Here is a 23,748-nt window from a genome sequence, read left to right on the forward strand (position 1 = left end):
TACTGTTGGGGCAATCAAACTGGAACATTATTGGCTAAATTAGCTACACCCAATGGACCCAAAAGAACTTTACACACACCGTGCAATGCTATTCAGGGAGGTAGACATCACACCCAAGCTTCAATTCTACACCTTTTTGAAAAACATTTTTCATTTGTTTTTTCAGCCCAACCCCCAAATAGTCAAAAGCTACATTCTCTCCTGCAGCAGGCTTGCCAGCTTATCAATTTTTTCAACAGGAAATCCTCAATGCCCCAACTGAACTCGAAATTGAATCAGTTATCCGCAAGCTACTGTTGAGATCCCAGGTCCAGATGGTTTACTGGCAGAATTGTACAAACCCCTTGAGCCTTACCTGTCAACTCCATTAAAAGAAATCTTCAACAGTATCCTTCTTGATCAACTCCCTTTCCCCTCCTTTAAACCCCATAGTGGTAATCCAGAGTGTGGTGGATTTTACTAGCTAAAATTCAAATAATTTTGTTTTAGATTTAATACAAAATAGCTGTATTGAGTCCAATATATAGAAATATTTATATAATATATATATAATTATTATATATATATTTTACATGCTACTGTACACTTATATTACATGTTTCACTATTTATTTACCAGATTTTAGTGTATTATTAAATTTATTAAACATTGGGCATATTTCGGTGAATAATGCCTAAGAATTATAGCCTACAATGTAAAATAAATTTCCATGCAAAAAACATGTAAAACTTTTTTTCATGGAAATACGGAGAGAATTAGAACGCTAGGGGGCTTAGTGAGGTCCACACATCCCTTATTACCAAACCATATATAAATCTTGAGTCACCTTCTTTTACAGACCCATTGCTCTACTGAATAACGACTATAAAATTATGGCAAGAATCATGGCCAACCGTCTCCATCCTTTTCTCCCCCCCTTACTTCTTACAGAGCAGCAATTGAGTTTTGTTAGTAACTGCCATATATCCAAAAAGATAAGAACAGCAATTTCAGCCACCACACTCCCCTATAATTAATATCATATTTCAGCGCTGAAAAAACTTCTGACAAAGTAAAACGGTCCTACTTATATGCTTCTTTTAGCACACCGAGAGTTTGGACCCAACTTTTCAATTTATGTCCGTTTTCAATACACGAATTTTACCACCTCTCTATTAGTCAATCAGCTGTCCCAACCTCTGCAGATGCAGGGAGGCACTTGTCAAGGGTGTCCTCTGTCCCCTCTATTTAATATCGCCCTAGACCTTCTCTTGAGTCTCATAATTTCCAATCCGAATTTCATGTTCTTAGTGCCTCCTTACATCCTATTTTTCTATTACATCTCCACAAAGAGCTTTTACCTGAAATCATTGAACACAACCCACTATTCGCTTCACAATGGCACCTCTGGCACACCTTTTGCAACAGAGCACTCCTCAATGCTCACATCTCACTTTTTCTCCCTCTGTGGGGGAATTCTGGATTCACTCCTGGACTTCCCCTATTTTTCAGGTTTGGACAGACACAGGTCTATCCTCAGTTCGATCATTACTAAACCCCAAAACACGCAAGCCATGAATGCCCAAAAACCGCACATAATTTGTTTGCTCTCTTCAAGTCATGCAACTACAGTTCCTCAATTACTCATGCCCTTTTGGCCACACACTAGAATAATCCCTTAGACACCATGCTATTAGGTCCCCCATCCCTTTCCAAAGCAATTTCCAAATTTTATAGATTCCTTAGGAAAGATCTAGATTACAACACATTGACTGGCAACAACATTTTCTCAACATAGGAATATCATCCCTGGTGTCCTGGAAAGAGGTGCCATCGGTACAATATCGAGAGATGTTTTTCAAATTATATTTCCCCGTCTTAAATGCGGTGCAGATCACACAGATCTCTATCATAACTTTTGGGACTGCCTCTCAATCAAGGGTTTTTGGAGACAAATTGCCAAAAAATATCCAAACACACTTGGTCAGTTATGTGCCCTTCACTCTCTTTTGGGCAATATTTGGCATGGTGAGTGGAGATGGTATCCACTACTTTCAAAGCGGCAGGACCAACTACCAAGCATTAAAACTCACTGTGTACAAACCGTCATATCTACTAAACCGTTAGTCATATTTACCTAAAATTTTCAGGGTGCACAGGGAACCCTTTGGTGTTTCAAAAAAATGCACATACAAGTCCTTAACCCCCTAGCGGTAATCCCGAGTGTGACTTGTGGTGGATTTTACATTGCATTACGTTATATTACATGTTTCACTATTTTTTAAATATTTTTTTTAACAGATTTTTGTGTTTTTTTTCTAAATATTGGTAAATATTTCAGTAAATTATGCCTAAGAATTATAGGCCTACAATGTAAAATAAATTTCCATGCAAAAAAAATGTAATGCTTTTTGCATGGAAATACGGATAGAATTAGAACGCTAGAGGGGTTAAGTGAAAATGAAAATTGGGGACCCATGGGGCCACTTACATTGAAAGAAGCATTGGGGTGGGCCCCCTAAATTATTACTGGTCAAAAATCTATAACTGTCATACTGTTACCTGTCAGCTTCTCCTATTTGAACCCCAATTTCCCTAGAATGGTGGGGTGTACAAAACCTAAAATGTAGGTGCAGTGAGAAATACCTTTGGCTACCCCCTACCCCCCACTAAAATTTCAATACTATGGCAAACACATTGCCCTGTTACACATTACTGCCCACTTCTAACACTTGAACCCCAGTTTGTCTGGAATGGGGAAGTGTAGGGAACTAGAAACGTGTGGGTAAAATCTGTGGCTGGCATCCCCTAAAATTTCATCACTATGTCATCATTAGAACATAAAAAACTCTGCCCATCAAAACAAAAATCTAGGGTACTGGAAGGATACAGTAATGTGTTTTGATGGTCAGAGTTTTTTAAGTTGCAATGATGCCATGGTGATGAAAATTTGGAAGGTGTTAGCCTCAAATGCTCCCCACTTGCACCTATAATTTCATTTACCTGCACCACTCCATTCTAGAGAAACTAGGGTTCAAGTTAGGGAAAGGACAGTTAAATTTTAGGGGGGTTTATATATCTGTTCCCCACTTGTACCTACATTTTCAGTTTCCTGCACCACCCCATTTCAGATAAATTAAGGTTCAAAGAACAGAACCAGAAAGGGTAGCATAATATAACACTTAAAGTTTTGTGAAAGGTAGTTAAAAAAATTTAGGGTCCCACCCCAATGCTCCTTGCTATGTAAGTGGCCTTATTTGCATTTTGGGCTCCCAGGTGCACTTTCTTATAAAACAGCAACCCAAATGAATTAAGAAGAGATCTTCAGGTTTTGGGAGCCCGCCTTGACCTAACAGGCAAAAACTAGAGTCACTCAGAACACGTCCCAAATCACAATGCAAGAAAACCAAATTGATGATATTCAAATCAAACTAGATGATGGCACCCAAACCAGATGGTCCACCACGTGATATCATTGTGAAGCCACATTATTTTTCAACCAAGAAGCTATAATTAAAAGCAACCAGGAACATGGTGGACCTGCTGATGGAGGGTCACCCAGTACCAATTTTTTCTGATTTGTCACGTTTCATGATCCAAAGGAAGAGTACTCTAAAACCATTACTCCAGATCCTGCTGGCAAGCAACATAAGGAATCACTGGGCATTTCCCCTACAGCTTATATTCCAATTTATTGGCAAATCCTACTCCTTCACTTCTTTCACTGAGGGAGAAAATCTTTTAAAAGAGCTGCATTTACTACCTCAAAACATTTGCATTCTTTCTTCACCACCAGAAGGCGAAAAAGCTCCAATTTACCCTTTATGGCAGAAAGTGAAATGGATATCCAAGATCCCAAGTGATACAACCTAAAATGATCTAAAGGACTGTCATCTTGATTATCTACCCCACATTTTTTTCCATTTGAAAAGGAAGAAGTCTAATAGAAGACAGATGAACTTTGAACCCAATCCTAATTATAGGAATGATCTGGTATATTAGGCAGAATTCAGTTCTCCATGTTATCGGTATATGCCATACTATTATCTTGCTTAGGCCTATTTTTAATATATAGGAATGGGTTTATACTTATCCTGTCCTGAGATTTACATATTACAATTGATAATTTTTGATTGCCGTGTCATATAGTAGTTTTTGGTCTTTATGGACATTGGTTTTCTAAGCCTTGAACCCTTTGCTGCTAAATAAGGTTTGATATATGTTTGGCCCATGTGATGGAGCCATGGAGATGGAGGCTACACATGCAAACCGATAGAAGGGTCTACCAGTGGGGATTCAGTGTATGGAACTGGCCCTAGTGGTGTGTACCTTATGTTATGGAGCTGTTGTATGCTCCAGACACAGAGGGACCCAGAGGTGGTTCCCTTTCAACCAGTGAATTGAGATGCCTGGTGGGGAGTCCCTTCCAGGATTCCCTAACTATAGCTACTATGCTAATTTGTTTTTTGTTCTTACTGTACTTGTATGTTCCCCCTTTGTTGTTTCCCTAACTGACCCCACCCCTCCCCAGTCCCATCACAAGCCTCAGGTCAGTAAGGAAACTCTCCTTAATTATTCAAATGGCTGCCCTACCTAACAATTTAAAACAACCCCTACCTACTATACGGGTACTTACCCAAAATGTCCAAGGTCTAAATACCCAGCTGAAGAGATCTAAAGTGTTTCATTATTATAATTCCTTGAAGAAACTATTTTTTCACATAACTCAAACCGTAAATTTCTCCACAAAAATTACCCCATTTTCTATCAAGCTAATTCCCCCAAAAAGAAATGTATACATTTTCAAAGAACTTACATTTCGCTCCAAGTGAGGCATTTAAGGATCCGGGTGTTGGAGTTTTTTTGGTGCAAGGAACAATGGAAGGTAATGTGCTATACTCCTAATAAAGGCCAATTTTTTCATCATTTGCTATTGGTAGTGCCATCCAGAGTCAAGGGAAGTTCGATACTTCTGGGAGATTTTAATCTGGCCTTGATCAGATTCTATGTAAATCTAATCATCCAAAATACAAATATCCTCCCAAAAAGTGAAACTATCCTTGATAATAAAACAACATGGTCTTATTGATATATGGAGAGAAATGAATCCCTCAAGGGATTACTCATACTACTCGGTGGCACATAAATACTATTCTAGAATTGTCCACATTCTCCTGCCAATAAATCTGATACCTTTAGTGAATACAGTACGCATTCTCTCCATAGTCAAACAATGACCTGGTCTCTATGTAATTGATTAGCTTAAAAAGGACTCCATCCTCATTCAAATGAAGACTCAATGAAAGTTTGCCTAATGACCCAGTAAGAAAGGATAAATTACATTTGCAAATCCCAAATTTTTTTTGGTCAATAAATCAGCAGGCATCTCTCCAGGAATTACCTAAGAAGCCTATAAGTCTACGATTAGAGGAGAAGTTAAAAAAAAAATAAGCTCCCGCTTGAAAAAAACAAACTCATAATGAACAGATAGAACTCAAACTTAAAAAATACCATGATTTCTAACAACAACACAAGGGGAATTTCCTCCCTAGTTCCTGTGTAAAATTGGAATCTACCTGTACAGAACGTAATATGTAAGTGATAAACCAGGTAAACCTCTGGTAAACAAGGCTAACCCGAAACCTAAACTTCATATGTTCCCCAAGATCAAGTTGAAAAGTGGTAAATTATCCCAATATCCCGAGAAAATTATGTCCGCCTTTCACAAGTTTTATAACCAGTTATACGGCAAAACTGATCTAATTTCCTTGGGTGATTTAAATGAAAAAGATTTTACTTAAACTGAAAGACAAACACCCAGCCATTCACAGAAAAACCCTTCACAATAGAAGAAATGGTAAAGGTCTTTAAACTATTGAAAGCGAGTAGTGCACCTGGTCCGGATGGGCTCTCCAATGTTTATTACAAAAAATTTGGCCCCATTTGACCCCTGGAGGTAAATAGTGTATATGAGTGTAATTCCTAAACCAGGGAAGGATGCCACTAAAGTTTCTAATTATAGGCCAATATCCCTCATAAATTATGACCTAAAAAATATGACTAAGATATTAGCAATTCGCTTCAATTCCTTTTTTTGGGGTGTATATTCATCTGGACCAGGTGGAATTTCCACTTCATAGATCATTCTATCGATCTAAAATCTTTACTAAACAAACAACTGGATCAAGGACCTAAAAGAGAAGCATGACTTTTGTCTTTGGATATCCAAAAGGCATTTGATAGCTTATCCTGGAAGTATTTATTTACAATACTAACAGAAATGGATTTTGGGCTTTATTTTCTCAACCTCATTGACTCCTAATGTAACTCCTCAAATGCCAAAATTTCTTTAGGAGGCTTAATAACCTTACATATCAATTAAAAAAGGCACCAGGTGCCTCTCCTATTTGCCTTGGCAAAAGAACCACTGCCTATTGCAATTAGACCCATTCCAAACATCAAGGGTATCCTCTGCTGCAATAGGGAACACAAATGTCCTCTTTTCGCGGACGATGGTATAATGTACATCTCTCCGCTCACAAACTTGCCCTTTAAGGTGCTTTAAGGTGCTGGGAGATTTTCAAAGATATCAGGTCTATGAGTTAAGAGGTCCAAATACAAAGCTCTCAATATAAATATCCCTTCACAACAAATTTATACTCCCACCTATCAGACTCTTTATCAAGCTAAATATGAGCCTCTGTTCAAATCCATTCTTTTAGACCTAAAAAGATGGATGAAATCACCTCCGTCATGGTTTGGGCAGAAAGCAACCATCAAAATGAATGTGCTTCCCAGAATTCTATATCTGTTTCGTACTCTCCCGATTCCAGTGCCCACCCACATCAGTAATCACTTACAAACAAAAATTTTACAATTCATCTAGAATGGGAAGAACAGCAGAATAAAAAAGCCACTCTTTATGTGCTTTATGCATGGAGGATTGAAAGTCCCCCATCTTATTATTTTAGAGCAGTCCAACTAGCTCAAATTTCTTTGTGTAATGTTTTTGGCCCTAAACTTCAGTGGATTGAATTAGAAGGCCATTAGATTTCACTCCTTGCTTTGTTGTGGATCTCTAAAAAGTCTAGCCCTCCCATACATTGCCCATCTCTAACACTTTCCCTGACAATTTGGGATAAACTTAGGTCTCATCCAAAAATGTTTTCACCCCACTTACATTTAACCCCTTATGGGAAAACCCGGATTTTTTCCCGGGAAGCAAACGGAACAGCGTTTTTTGGTGAATAGCGAAAGGCTTCATGAAAATAAAAGATGTGACAGATGTGAAAAAGATGTTTGGCTTTGAATATCTAGTAAGTAAGAGAGAACTCCCAGCTAGAGAATATTTCAGGTATAGACAAATGAAACCTTTTCTTTGCTCTAAACTCAAATTGGCTGCTCCGTCATATAGATCAACATCCTTTAAAACCTCCTATGGCTCTTTAGCGGATAACAAAGGTCGAATCTCCATGTTATATGCTGTATTAGCAGCTTCGACCACATAACTCAAATACATAGAACAATGGGAACACAATCTGGGTGTGAGCTGGAAGCGGGAAGAGCAGAATGATTTATCTCTGGTGCTATCAAAATATAATCAACTATGTTTCAGAGGTTATGCCGAGAGAGGAACCATGACTCATATTTGGTGGGTGTGTCCGAAGGCACAAATATTCTGGTCAGCAGTTTTCAAACTAATTTCAGACATCACCTCAATCAAAACAGACAAATCACCAGAATCTGCTCTATTTAGTAAACTGATCAACCTCTCCCCTCTGGAATGATAAGCTTACTAGAATACTTACTGACAAATTGAAATCAGAAAAAATTGATCAGAGTCAAAGTCTCCCCCCCCCCCCCCCAATTGTTCCTTCCTTCTTCTCTTGTGTGTCTCCCAGTCTTAAACGGGTTGGGCCAAAAATGTATGGGCTGACTTTTATTTTTCTTGTGCCTTTATTTTATTTGTTGTTCTTTGTTATTAAGTATGTTAATTTTCTACTACTCAGGAATGTATATTTTTGTTTCATTATTTACATTTATCTTGTCCATAAGGGAAATTGTTATTCTTATCTCCCTAAATGTTTGTAAAATGGAATATGTTGAAAAACCAATGAAAACATTGAAATACAATTAGGACTAAACCAGATGATAACAATTTGCTCTCATAGGGGACAGGTTTTCTTTTTAAATACTGGCAGATTTCAAAGGATTACTTGGCTTTCCATACTTCTTTGCATCTCCTTTTCTTCATGTTTTTGAACCTCCTTTTCTTCAATACCTAACCCCTGTGCCATTCTTCTTAATTAGTCCATAATTGATAGATGTATTTGTTTTGATTTCTTTGAATGTGTGGATTACTTGGGTGTAAATTTTATGTCAATAGCTCTATTACAAAAATATTTACTGAGAAAATCGTTGATGTGTTAAATACCTATCCCCTGCTGTATATTTTTAAATCAGAAGTTGTGTTTATTTACATACAACCCCAGGCAAAGAATTCGCTACTTGGCACAAACTAGATTCAGGTTGCTTAAGACTTGCCAATAAAATAGCACTAGCTAATTATATGCCCTATACTATGGCATACATTCTGTATTCACTTGATTTTATTAAAATATTATATAATAAATAATATACTTAAAAGAAAATTAAGACAAAGACAAACTTCACTTACCGTAACACTGTTTATACAGAATGTATAAAGACAAATGTTTATATAAAAAAGTACAGAGGTGTAGATAAATATAATAAAATCAAATAAAAAATCAATCAAAAATAAAAATATGAGAACAAAATATTTTAATGAAGTATTGGGACATATTAATATAGGTATGGGAGCAGACCATTATTATTAAGATTTTCAAGAAATATAGTATCATATTAGTATTAACCCTAACCCTATTTTGTATTATAAATGCTTTTCGGGGCAGATCCTGTAAATAAACTGTATACAATGGTTCTAATTCATTAAAGCTCTTGAAGACTGGAGAAGTTAGACTAATCATGGGTGGCCAATGGAAACCTGAAAAGGATATGGGCAAATAATTAAAACATTAGCCAAATTATAGAAAATGTTTTTAAGAAATTCCAGGTTTTTAGGCTTATACACAGGTTCACTCATGATAGTCTATGTTCTCCAGTTTTGGGGAGCGTTAATAAATCAGGGCCAATGTATACAATATATTTTAAAATATATATTTAAGTTCTAATGATGGCACCCCATTTCTTCCCTTTATTCTACAGGGGAAGACAAGGGGTGTCAGTTGCTTGAGACTTTTGGATGCCAAGTTTTGATAGCTTCCTAAACTAATTTCTATTTTATATATAATTATTATTATACTTTGAGTGCTGCCTAATGATATCTGCCCCTAGGAAAAGCCCAAATATAAAGAAACACACTCTATTTCACCAAAAATTTTACTGAAACCACTCTGCAAGGAAAGGATGGGGTTTAGGGAATCTATTGGAACAATAGTGTAGCATTAAAAATGTACAGTGATCTGGTCATTTTAAAGGAAGACAAAAAAAACACTGCATGCAACATTCATTTTTTAGGGTTGGATAAAAAGCAGAGGTCATTCATCCCAGTAAATAAATAGATTTTCTTTTAAGACTACAGTACACATTGTTTATTCTTAAATTATAAAAGAACATAGAACCTCCCCCCCTACCAATGACATTATGAAATTTTATTTTAAATTCCTGCATTTCAAATTAACATTTATATTTATAAAATATTTAAAACAAGTCCTAACTAAAAGCTGTGACCAGAAAATACCCCAAACGACCTTATTAGTTACAGAACATCCTATTTTTTTCCCACCACTTCATGAGGGACTTGTCCTCCTAACTTCTAGGCATAGCCACTACCTATTGCCCCTGTCCAATAAATGCGCCCTAAATGGTCACTATTGCCTCACTGTACAGTGGGGGAAAATTAGGATAATATACTGGAATGTTTAGATCATTATGCAGAAAACCGTTTTTAAAATTCTGATATACATACTTTGTTTTTTACAGGAAAATAATAACATAAATTTGAGACCAGTAAACAATATAATAAAATGTATTTACCTATTAGATCACTAACTTTGTCTGTAATTGCACGTGAAGCTCTGATAAATGCGTTATCACTTTCATCATATTTCATCTTCATTTCAAAGAACCCTGTGTAAGAAAAATAATATTGGAGATTTATGTCAGCTGTGAATGGAATAACCATAGCTAACACCAATTACATCAGTATTGCAAAACTGTAGTAACATAGGAATTTGAAATTCTGGTACATGCAAGCTTAAAAATCAAAATCACCTTACATTGCCTTCTATAGTGCACCAAGAGCCATTTAAACCCAGGGCACTCCAACGTGTAAACATAGTTGGGCAGTGAGGTCACCAAACACATTAAGACATTCCCAAATGTATTTCCCCTAGACAGTATGAAGCATACATGCCCCTAAGTGCATACCTTCACATTTATCAAGATTAAATGTCATTTGCCACCTGGCTGCCCAATCAAACAATACATCCAGGTCAGAATACAGACATCGGGTATGGACTTAATTTCATTACATAATTTGGTATCATGTGCAAACACAGAAATGGTACTTTTAATCCCAAAGTTTATATCATTTATAAAAATGTTAAACTAGAAGTCCCAACACTGAATCCTGGGGTACCCCGCTAATCACCTTAGACCACTCAGAGTATGAATCATTAATCACTACTCTCTGGATGAAGTCTTTTAAGCCAGTTAAGGTCTTAACCTGTAAATTAACCACCTGTGGAGTACTGCATCAAGTGCTTTAGCAAAGTCCAAGTTTACTATATCAACTGCTACTCAACTGTCTGTTTACTTCCTCAAAAAAGGAAAGTAGGTTTGAATCCAATGTAAATTTTTCCTAGAGGAAAGTCCTCTATGTCCTTTATCAAACTCTCTAGGGCCTTTCCAACTATATAAGTTACCTTATTATTTACTAGTCTGTAGATACTTGGTAATGACTTTTGTCTCTTTTCAACACTCAGATGGTCACAATTTAATCTTACACCTAGGAGGTTGCAAAGTATCTGAAGGTTACTTGTATTTTCTCGAATATTTCATGGGTAATTCTTATATTAAAGGCAAGCACTAATTAAACACTTTATTCTAAACACTTTTAGATATAAAAAATACAATATTCTCATAATTATAAAGAAAAGTTATTCAATCACTTGAGTTTTCTGAATTTACACACTTATTTCATACCATCTTGCAATGCTGAAGACATAAAGATTGTTTAAAGAGTGCAATTGTGACGTAAATTTAGTGAGTCTTTCTATTTTATTTGCATAACAAGTGCTACACTGCTTCCTTTTGGCTGAAACTACAACCTCCAAATCAACAAGCACTTTTTCCATTGGTGACTTCAATCTTTGTTCTATTGTAAGATAATTCGCAAAAATGCAAGATTGATTGTTCCCTTTATTCCGGCCATGTTCAACACTGAAAAAAATATCATGATTGACCATTGTTTAGTATTACATGCTACATTATATGTGTCACACATCCTATCAATAATGTATATGCTAAATTTTGTTTTATTTTTAAAATGGCAAAATTTCAGGTTTCATTTTATCACCTGTGGACGGGTTAAGATAATCATCTTTATGTAGGCTTGACATGAGATACGAAGGCCTGAAACTCAGTTGTTTGTAAAAAAAATTATTTTGAAATCTGTAATAAAGTCAGCCAGTGCCTATAGAGTCTCTAAAAATTCTACACAATGGCTTTGATATAACTGAGCTCAGCTCTTGAAGGACATGTGGATGTAATCCATCAGGTCCTGGTGCTTTATTAACCTTCATTTTATTCAAATGTTTCTCAACCATATCAATTTTGAGCTATTGGGGCAGGGTCCTCTCCTCCTGTATCACTGTCTGTATTAGTCTGTCATTTGCAATCCCTATTTAATGTACAGCGCTGCGTAATATGTTGGCGTTATATAAATCCTGTTTAATAATAATAATAATAATATTGTGGCTCGTTTAGGGCAGTGACATTGCTATTAAAAGTTTTGGACTTAGTAAATCCTCCTTTTCTTTATCCCCAGTTACAAACCCTCAGACATTCCTAAAAGGGTCTACATACACATTTTTTACTATTAATATATTTAAAAAAAATATTTTTGCACAAATAATTTCCTTTTTACAACTATTGATATATTCTTTATAGTTTTCAAATTTCTATCCTTTCAAGAGATATAGTGTATCGCAATGTGTGTGTATCTATAAATATATATATATATCCACATTTGACATACACACTTAAAGCTTACCTAAAATCAAAATTTTCACATTACATAAAAGGGTAGCAAACCCACCCAAAGTGGGCGGGTTCTGGCATCATGGCGTGTTCCCCTTTGGAAGCCGGTAAATTTAGTGGTCCGTCAGCCCGAAAAGATTGGCAACCACTGATTTAGAGCTCCAAAGCATTGAAATATGGCGGGTAGGTCCCTGCCGGTGACTGCAGAGAAGTTCTCCGGGGGTTTTCACGTGACGTCGGTGCGGGCGGGAGGCTAGGCGGGAAATTTAAATATTTTGTATTGGATTCAATAAAAAATAACTGTAATGAATCCAATACAAAAAAAAAAAAAAAATTGACATAAAATATACAAATGTGTAGAAAAACAGATGGAATAAATAAAAAAACAAGGAAAACCAAGCAGAAACAAAATGAAACAAAAAAAAAAGACAGGCATATGAAAGTATACGAAAATGAAAGGAGGAAAAAAGGGTTACACAATCTCGTTGACAATATCAGAAAGTTTCCATCACATATCTATAACCACAGGGGGGTCTCACTGCACCTTCGTTTTAACATTTTTTTTTTTATTAAAGTTTATTATTAAATTTACTAACTATTAGACATATTTTGGTGAGTTATGCCTACAATGTAAAATAAATTTCCATGCAAAAAAAGTACCACTTTTTGCATTAAAATACGGACAGAATTAGAACGCCAGGAGGGTTAAATGGGGCCAATGTAGCCAATTAAGCTAACTGATGCAGATTAGCCACAAAACAGTACTTTATAAAATCCTCCTTGTTCCTTACGCAAGCATAGAACTGTTTTAGGTAGACAATGAGTCTTATAGGCCCAGATAAGGTTCATCACATCTGCTTTAATATTTTAGGTTTAAGTGCTGGGAGGGGGGATAGGGCAAACATTTGCAGGCCACAATGCAAACAAACATTAAAGATGTATGTTTAAACTAGAATAGTTTAGGTTAAATGAATAATTGAGGTTTACAGAAGGTAAGTGGCCAAATATGTGTGGCAGGGTAGCATGTTATGATAGGTATAGTTTGTGATCTTGTGATGGTGCCACAGCAGTAAACTTTTAGGGGAAGTTAGCCATAAGAGTCCCCCCCTCTTATCCTACATTTTCTTATACCTACGGCTCCCCTTTCAGGAGAACTTGGGGTTTAAAGAACATAAGCGGATATTTATATGTGACAGGGCACTATGGAATGGTAAAACTGATAAAATTTTAGTGAAGGGGGTTGCCACAAGCACACACCCCCCCCAACTTATCTTACGTTGCCCTTCTTCTACTGTTCAATAGAAATTGGGGTTTGAAGAAGGTAAGTGGCCAGCTATGTGTGACTAGGTAGAACATATGACAGGTAAAATATTTTGTAACTTGTGATGACATTTTAGGGGGAGTTAGACACAAGAGTCCTGCACTTCAACTTACATTTTCCTTTTCCTACAGAGAAATTGGCGTTTCTAGAGAGTAAAGGGATAGCTATGTGTGACAGGGTAGTCCCTTAATATGAAAATATCCCTGATTATTAGGAGTTTATGCCCGTGACCAAGTATCTAGCAACTTGTTGTGTTTGGGGGGCTGAAATAAAATTTATAAACAGCTCTTAGGATCCCCATTGTACCCTGAAAGTTTCACATTTCTATGATAATCAGTGTAGGAAACACGGCACTCATGCTGCTGCTGGGTGGGTGGGGAGTAGCCAAAGCTGATTGCCAGGTCTATAGTACACTCCAACTCTCAGGGAGCTAACACTGAGCATGTTCAGAAAGCTCCCTCTCCTGATAGAAAGATCTCATACAAAAACATGGCAGATGTTTACCCCCATTCCCCGCAAGACAACGAGCAGAGAGAGCAGAGAGGGAATCAGGAGAGGGCCAGATCTTACAGCTCCGTAGGCTGTAGGTTGGGCACCCTTGGTCTAATGCATGAACACCATGACATAATGACAAAACAAACAGGATTGAGCAGGATGATTACAAAGGTTTTTTGTTGGAAGGGAATGACCCTCCACCTCAGTACCCTATGCCAAAAGAGGCTGTAACACCTATAACTGAAGTAATAAGGCAGTTAGAATTACAAGGAGTAATTAGAAGAGGTGCATCAGTTTGCATCGTTCAGAATAACAATTGATTATTGTGTGTTGAACAAATTTAAAAAAAAAAGTATGGCACCGTTGTAGCTGCATAACCTGAAATGACTGCAAAATTAACTCCAAATTAAATTATCTTCACAGTAATTGATATCAGTAACAGTTTTCGAAATTTACATCTAGACCCCAGCTGTCAATGCAGAATTGCTTTTTGTTGGTATGGGGTACAGTATTTTTGAACTGTTACCCCAGGGGTACAAAGACAGTGCAGCTATTTTCCATCTACATATGAAAGAAATAACCAAAGATTTAAGACCCAATAGAGTAATCTCATATGTAGACAATATTTTAAATTGGAAGAAGGTGTAAAATATGGCAGAGAAATTCTGCAACTGCTGAGAGATGCTAGTTTAAAAATCAACCCTCAAAAGATCCAGCTAACACAGAATCAAGTTCAATTTTTTGGTGTGACTGTAGGACAGTCAGGGAGATTGATCAATGAGAAGAAGTTTGGGAGTTTTTGGGCATGACAGGATTTTGCAGAGAGTTTCTTCCCCATTATGCAGCAATAACTGAAAGCCTATATGATCTATTGAAACAAGACAATTGGAATTGAAGACCAGAATATACACAGGCAATTGAGAAGTTGCAAGATACATTGGGCAATGCTCCTTCATTAGCTTCCCCAGACCCTAAAATGAGTTTAGGTTGTATCCACATGTAGGTCCTACGACTTTATTAAACATAGACCAACCAGTTAGGCATCCAGACTGTTATCGGTAGAACAGAAATACCCTTTGTGTACACGGACGGTTCTTTGCTGTTATTGGGCTATAAATAAATTGAGGTACTAGACTGGTACACAGAGAGTTGTCATAGTGAGCCATCATACTTGTATTGTCATGTTAGCAAATGGTAAATGGTAAGAAAAAGATGTGAACTGTAAGATATTGGCAAGGTAGACCACATCTCCACTGACAGAGAATATTCATGGGTTGATGCTGAAGGAACCCAGTGTGTTAGTTGGTGGACTGACAAATGAAGATGAAACCTATGAGTGTCAAGTACAAGGTAAAAGTTTGCAGCACAAAGTTTTTACAACTATTTTACAATGTATATATATATATATATATATATATATGCAACTGTACAGGTATAATGCAGTTTTCAGTATTTTTATGCTAAACAATGCAAAGCTTTTTGCATAAAAAATGGACAAAATTAGAACGCCAGGGGGGTTAATGTGTAGAAAAGCTTTTATTGATCATGACAGCTTCAAGATACCACCTATATGAAGAAACTAGTAGCACACCTTTCTTAGGTGTGATTTTGGCCCATTGTTCCACATAAACAGTCTTCAAATCTTGAAGGTTCCAGGGTTCTTCTATGAGAACAGATCTTCAGTTCATTGAATAGATTTTGTTTTGGATTCAAGTCAGGTGATTGGCTGGGTTATTCTAGCAGTCTTATTTTCATTCTCTGAAACCAACTGAGAGTTTCCTTGCCATGCGTTTGGGATCATTGTTTTGCTGAAATGTCCACCTTCGTTTCATCTTCAGCATCCTGGTAAATGGCAGAAGATTCTTATCAAGAATGTCCCAGTACATTTTTCTTCATTTTCATCCTTCCTTTAATTAAATTAAATCTGACAGTACCTTATGCTGAAAAACAATCCCACACCTTGATGATTCCATTTCCAAACTTCACTGTTAGTGTAGTGTTTTTTGGGTGATGTGCTCCCAGTATTTCAATGGCTTGTTCCAATGTTAAGCAGCAAACTTTGAACAAGCTTCAACATGCTTTTTTTTCAGCAGTGGAGTCTTGCATGGTGAGCATGCATATTGGCTATGTCAGTTGAGTGCATTACTTTGTCTTTCAAACAACTGTACCTCCTAATTCCAGGTCTTTCTGAAGTTCTCCACAAGTGTTTATTGGCTCTTGGACAACTCTTCTGACTTTTCTTTTGACTCCTCTGTCACCTCTGTCAAAAAACTTGTGTGGCGGGTTTGAAATGTTGTTCTTCCCACTTCTGGAATATGGCCCTAACAGTGCTCACTAGAACATAAAAAAGCTTCGAAAAACATCTGTAATAAAAGTCATGAGTATGTTTTGCAACAACAATGTTGTGAAGGTCTTGAGAGAACTTTTTGCTTTTGGCAATAGTACAATGAGTTTGTGTATGGTTGGATTATGGTAGTGTCCATAACGGATCAAAAGATTAAATCCAACCCCCTAAGGTTAACAGAAGAAATGAAAAATGAGAGCAGAAAGAGGGGTCTTTTTTGGCTTAAAACATATGGTTACAGCAAATTTGCATAGCACAAAGTGTCCAATAGTTTTCAAACCCCCTGCAATATGCAACATAAAGAGTTCTTTTTTTTTTGTTTGTTTGGTATATACTATACAGGCACTTCTAGTATTGCTTGAAAAGATCCTGGTGCTGGTGAATAGTGAAAACCGGATGTATTTGGTTGAAAACTTAAATCTGAGGTCCAAAAAGTCTCATATGCCCGACACGTTTTGCCTTTATGGCTTCCTAAGGGGAACTTGAGACACTTAAATTGTATGATAAGATTCAAGGTTTCAGGCGATTAGAAGTATTTTCCAACATAACTACGGTAGTTCCTAAACAAACTATAGGTGACACCTATCCAGAAATTGTGTGATATGAATACACATTTATAAGGAAGAAAACTCCATGGTATGCTTGCTAACATGAAAGTTAGCACTGGACTAAAAGTTAGTAAGCTCCTTGAATGTCCCAATAATAGTTAAGTCCCTAATGTGAGGGTGCTTTTAGATAGGTTAGAGCTGGGGTCAATTAGACGTACAGCACCTAAGTAGCATGCAATGTCTAGGCAAAAAGAAGCTAAAAGGGGTGCTTGTATGACTGACCTAGGTCAGTGCTTACAGCGTTCTAGTGGAGAACAAATTTGTGTGCACGTTCTTGCTGGGTGTAAAACAGTTGTCATGTTTGAAAACATACACATTTTTATATATTTACATAAAAACAGCTTCAGTTCAGCTTTATTAGCTTTCAGTGCTATCTAAAATCAAATTAGTGTAATCAAACAGCCAATGCTCTTCAGTATACAGGTGCCAATCAAACACCAGGACAGTCAACAACCGCTACCAAATCATATAACCATGCTCATTTTACTTACTGTTAAATACCACATTGTTGTCTTTGAAATCCTTCCACTGTTGGTGCCACTTAGAATCCTTATGCAACACAACTCCTAGTGCTTCCCTGAAGAAAAAAATAAAATAAAACTGTCAAAAGCAATAAAGAACAAGCATAATTAGAAAAAAAAATCATACTCATACCTTACTTTTAAACTGCTCACATTTTTTTGGTTTGCTAGGTAGCCTTTTAAAGAAAGCAAGGAAAATTGCAAATAATTTTAATTAAAAAAAACCTAAGAAGTAGCAGGCATGGAAAGTTGTTCATCCTAATGATACTTTTCCTTTCTGAATTAAAATTTCACACAGATCCTATTTGATCTTGGTTTTAAAGGAATGAAAACTGGACTTCACGAATAAAATAGGTAATTTGAATTATGAAGAAAGACACAAAAAAGGTAAGTTTAAATGTCAAAAATATGAATGTTCTTGTACAGGACCCCAGACTTAAAACAATCATACAATCCTCATATTTTGAAAGATAAAAATGTAGAAAATAGTCAACATTGTTTTAACCATATTGTTCCACTGAGTTTATAGGGACATTGTGAATAAGAATTATCTTGTTATCCTCCGAACTACCTCCTATGTCTTGATTCTGGAAATTACACCCTACCTCCCATTCCATAACATTATCAAACACACTAAAAAACTTAAAATGGCTTCCAGGGGCCAGAATATAAGTGGAGGAAAGACAATATTCCATTCCAGAATAGCCTGCTAAACATTAGAAGTCAGAAAGTAAAAGAAACTGACCACCAGAATTCAAAATATAACACAAACATTCTTAAACTTGGACCCCTGGTAACAAGAGTGATCAAGAGAACTGTCAACTGAAAAATGAAAGATGAACTTTCATTAAAATGAAAACAAAGTACTTAGGGGGGACAAAAACACATTTGTTGATTCATATTTAAATTTTTTATACCCTTTTATATTAATTAAAGAAGGTATTGGAAGGTCTGTTTTAACTAGGTTTTCTTCTTGGAACTATAAATACGAATAAATATGTCCCACAAGTAGCAGCTCAATTCTTGAATACCATAACCTTTTCACTAGACAAAAACTTGCTCACATAATGCTAAATAAGCTTGCCATTAACATCCAATAAAATGCTTGGATTGGATGACTTGCCTCCCAAAAGAATAGAAAAAAACCTGGATCATGTCAATCATAGTCCTTAAACGAGAAATGATAGGGAATTGCGTTTTTCTCATCACTCATTTTTGCTATAAAGAGCTGGTAAAACAAAAAAATTAATAAATTACCAAGGTTGTGTAGCAGGTTCCTTCTTATTCCATTTTTCTTTCATTTTCATTTTTTTCATTTTTTAATACAACGATGAACCTACCTATATACCAAAGTAACTTTGATATATTTGTATGGTTCTAGATCCATGAAAAAAACTGCTTTAGATCTTGGAGCAATTTGTAAAATACTCTGGTCTGACTGTCAAACTTGACATACTCTTGGACACAAGGCCAATGAACACAAAATTTGTCACCTAGCCTAAATATCTGAGGGTTTCTCTGCACACTTGCCCCATCCTCAGTTATAAACAATGTCAAAAAGTTGGAAGAAATCACTCCCCTCAATTATTAGTCAGATTATATATGTGCCTAAAATGCAGAATTTTTAAGATGGCCTTTAATACAACATCCCAAAGGTATTTTTCACATCCAGATTTAGTATTATTCTCTTTTATAGCACCATCTGGAACAATACCGTTTTCTGTATGAATAAAAATGCATTACAAGCACCCAAAATGCACTAAAAAATAAGTGATTTTTTAGCACCCAATAACTTGCTGTTTAATGTCTGTCTAAATTTCCCAGTAGATAAATTGTGGGTAAAATCAGTTGCATCAGAGGTCTACTTTATTTACTCTATTTATTCATTTCAGTATTATAAATTGAATGTTTCACAACTATCGTCGAGACATAACAATTAATTAGTTTGTATCGCAATTTTTACCCTTTAGAAGCTTTTTGAGTTACCCTTGCTAAAACAGGTGCCTCCTACAATCCGTATGTCAAGCTGTTACCTTGTGCTGTACATGGGGTAGGGGAAAAAAAACAGGTGGTACAAAAGTAGTGGTTCCACCACCAGAGGTAGATTGAAAGTTAAACAATTTTACTGTCAATCTGCAATCAATTTAAACTGTCCCTCTTCTCTAATCTTGACCCTCCATCACTAACCCTGTTTGGATGTGTATCTGAGTGGTGGCAACCTGCTATGAACAAATGTTTAAATACAAGAAAAAGCAGGGAGCAGTGGCAATGGCTGCTGTCCATGATTTGGACTGGAAGAGGACATTGTCATCAAACACCACAGAAAAGTACAAATAAAGAATACATTTAAATATATTTTTAAAAATGCATAAAATGGCAATAAGCCTAAAATAATTAACATAAATCCTATGTGGCTCATATGTAATAATAAAAAAAGACAAAAAGAACAAAGAAAAGGGTGTTCCAAAAATATAAACATGAATGATACCTTTGATTTTTTTAAATAATATAACATAAGTGTATGTAAATGTAAAAAGGAAAGTAAGATTGCTAAACTCTAAACAAAAGACAGGTTGAGAATAGGAAAAGCCCCCAAATCATTTTTGACAGCAAAAAAATTAGGTATTAGCACACAGGCTCTTTACAAAATGCCTCAAAATTGGTGATTGGGACATAGAAAAGACAAATCAAATAAACACTTTTTTCAGCTCTGTGTACACAAAAGGAAAATGGTGGAGCTGTTACAGTCTAAGTTCAAAAAGAAATAGTATTTGTCACCACCTTTACTGAACAACAATGGCTCAAAATTCATATGGTACAGCAACAGGAAAAGTAAAGTCAATAAAGTGCCAGGACTAGAAGACTTATACCCTCAGGTCTTTTAAAGACTGAGTCTGGTCATTTTAAAGCCACAGTTTTAATATTTTTAGAATTTCATTTATTCTTTATTCATTGACTTGATAACAAATGGGCTGGAGAATATCTAAAATGGTACAGTTGTAAAGCTTAAAATCCTTAAAACTACTTTTCTTTCCATACAGGCAAAAGCACTGGGAAAAAAACACTGCACATTCTGTTGTTGTAACATTACTAATGTTTCAAATCAACATTAGGAAAAATTATTACAATTTGTGCTATTACATTATAGAAAGTAAAGATTATTAGGCTGTTCAAAAAACTGCACTGCCTGCATTCCTATTTACATACTCAAACATTCACTGTATAAACTGAAAAAAATATTTCAAGGTTTTGCTTACCTTTGAATCACTGAACAAAGATTAAATATAACCACCATTTCAAAGAACTGATGCACATTGGTATTGCATGGAGCCAATTTCTGGCACCTGTGAACATTTATTCCAGCTCAGGATGATTGGACTACATTGCACAATGTTTCTGCATTTTTTGGTTTCACCTCACAAATAGCATTTTTGATGTTGCCATACAAGTTTATAATTGTATTAGGGCCAGGGAATTGGGCTGGTCACTCCATAAGGTCCTAGAACAAAGACGTTGCTTGTTCACTGGTGTGTTTGTGGTCGTTTTCTAAGTGAAACATTTATTTCAAAGGTATTTCCCCTTCTGCATAAGGCAACATGAACTCTTCAAGTATTCTGATGTATTCTAACTGATCCGTAATCCACGGTATGCAATAAATAGGCTAAACACCATAGTACAATAAACATCCTCATATCAAGATGCTTGTGCCACCATGCTTCACTGTCCTTACAGTGTACTATGGCTTGAATTCAGTGTTTAGCAGACATCTGACAAACTGTCTGCAGTCCCTGGGCCCAAAAAGAACTGCCTTGCTTTCATCAGTCCACAAAATGTTGCTCCATTTCTCTTTAGGTCAGTCAGTGTGTTCTTTAGCAAACTATAACTTCTTCAACACATGTCTTTGTTTCAACAATGGGACTTGTGGGGGCTTGGCTTCCATAGGAGACTTCAAATTGTAACAGTACTCTTGTAACAGTTAGTAACAGTTGTTACAGTTGTAACGTTAGACCCTCCTCTTCCTGGAGCTGATCATTGGCTGAGTCTTTGCAAGTTTGGCTATTCTATCCATTCCAATGGTAGCTTCTGACTTTCTTTTTAACCCTGGCCCTTTGGATCCTGCCACAATTTAAAGCTCAATCACTTTTCAATCTACCTACTGTTACCCATACTCTTTCTATATGGGACACATTGATAGGGAAGGGTTTACTCTTCTCTAGGCTTGGCCTGATGACTCCTTTTTTTCAAAAATCAAGAGTTTTCTCCAGGTTATGTTTCTACATTATTATATGGACCGAAGAGGAACACCTTGGAATGAGCCAAATCCTCGAGTAGCTAAACCATCTATACAGGAGTTGAATATCCTTTAGGCCCAAAGGGAATTTTCCTGGTTAGCGTATTACCAATTGCAAAATGATGCCCAGGCATTGCAACCTCTTTTTAATCTTACTAGATCCCCTACATCATTTGAACAGCTCCTATTACAGGAGGATAGAATGACACGTGGGGTAACTGTTGCACCTCAAGATTGTTTATGAATATGTAAATAGATATGTATAGGTATATATATATATATATATATATATATATATATATATATATATGTATGTGTGTGTATATAAAATGTATGTGTATAGGTGCAGCAATGTTGTGTGTAAACACGAAACCTGTTTATCTTGATCTGGTCATAGGACCTTCCTAGGGGGTCTCCAAGTGCAGGGCTTCACAGAGTGACACACAAGTGATACAACAGCTGCCAGGAGACAAGACCTAGTTTCCCAGAACAAACAGACCACCAATATGGCCTTCAAAGGGCAATAATCCATTCAATTGAGGAAACAGGAGATGGAGGTGTAATTGAACAGATGGACTGGGGTGATGACCCAGCTGAACATTTATAGACCCCTAAACATAGATTCCAGCTGGAGATTTTTATATAAAATTTAGTTGGGAGGTCCATTAAATTACATTAACCAATCCCAATCTAGTTGGGTGTGTGCCAACTGATGGTCAGCGTACCGAACACACCCACTAACCAATCAAGGAGTCCCAATGTTACCTAATAGGACTTAACTATATAAAAAGGCGAGCTGGAATATAACAAAAAGAAAAGGGAATGATGGGAGTCTTCTTAGGGAATCTAGCTCCTGGGGTACCCCACGACATCTTAGCAGGTAGCTATACACATTCCTGAATTGCTTCTTGTATTGTTTGGTATATGTCTTTGTATATGTTTATGCTATTATTTCTATATTGCATTCCATGTTATTTGATGTGTTATGTATTACTTAGTTACTGGGTTATTGTAGGGGTTACTACTAACAACTTGATGTTCATGTGATATATATATGTGACATTGATTCAAGTTCCTATATGTTTAAATATCTGATAATATTGCTGTGTACTCTGTCTTACCTTGTTTCTTAATTAAACTGTTTGAATGACTAGCTATTATTTGTGCATGAACCTTCTTTAATTGAATATCTATATGCATTGATAGAGGATATAATTTCAATATTTATGCAGATAAAAGATAGACAAAATATACCTAAATAACAGTAACATCCATTTATGTGGATGGAAATGGGATTTTCTCTGGAACCGAACAGACATCAGAAATCTTTCAGTTACATACACAAATTATCCAGATCGTCCAAAGACCAAGGACCGATAAGTGTCCGTTAGACATTCATAGGTTTATTCTGACACCTCTCCCCAATCTGATTTGTTTTTGACATTTATTGTTAGCAAATACAATGTTATGCATTTACATATGCATGCAATATTTATACATTTAGGTGGGACATAACTGGGGAGTGATTAACTGAAAAGGATATATATATATATATATATATATATATATATATATATATATATATATATATATTGGACAGAGACAACTTTTTCCTCATTTTGATTCTGTACATTACCACAATTAATTTTAAATAAAACAACTCAGATGCAGTTCAACTGCAGACTTTCAGCTTTAATTCAGTAGGTTGAACACAAGATTGCATAAAAATGTGAGGAACTAAAGCTTTTTTTTTTTTTACACAATCACTTTATTTCAGGGGCTCAAAAGTAATTGGACAATTGACTCAAAGGCTTTTCCCTGGCCTGGTGTGGGCAATTCCTTCTTCTCCATGCAGGTGAAACAAGCCATCCTTAAGCTGCAAAAAC

General features: G+C 36.1%; 1 protein-coding gene across 1 annotated transcript in view; it reads right to left on the reverse strand.

Moving 5' to 3' along the window:
• TIMM44 (translocase of inner mitochondrial membrane 44) overlaps nucleotides 1-23,748 on the reverse strand; it is a 97,359-nt gene that overhangs the window by 29,664 nt on the left and 43,947 nt on the right. Inside the window, exons 7-8 of the mRNA XM_072405059.1 lie at nucleotides 17,542-17,627; nucleotides 10,057-10,149 (exon numbers count right to left, since the gene is read on the reverse strand). Of these exons, the coding sequence (XP_072261160.1) occupies nucleotides 10,057-10,149; nucleotides 17,542-17,627 (179 nt within the window). The remainder of the gene's footprint in view (nucleotides 1-10,056; nucleotides 10,150-17,541; nucleotides 17,628-23,748) is intronic.

Source organism: Pyxicephalus adspersus, chromosome 3, assembly GCF_032062135.1.
Source record: "Pyxicephalus adspersus chromosome 3, UCB_Pads_2.0, whole genome shotgun sequence".
Classification (NCBI taxonomy): Eukaryota; Metazoa; Chordata; class Amphibia; order Anura; family Pyxicephalidae; genus Pyxicephalus; species Pyxicephalus adspersus.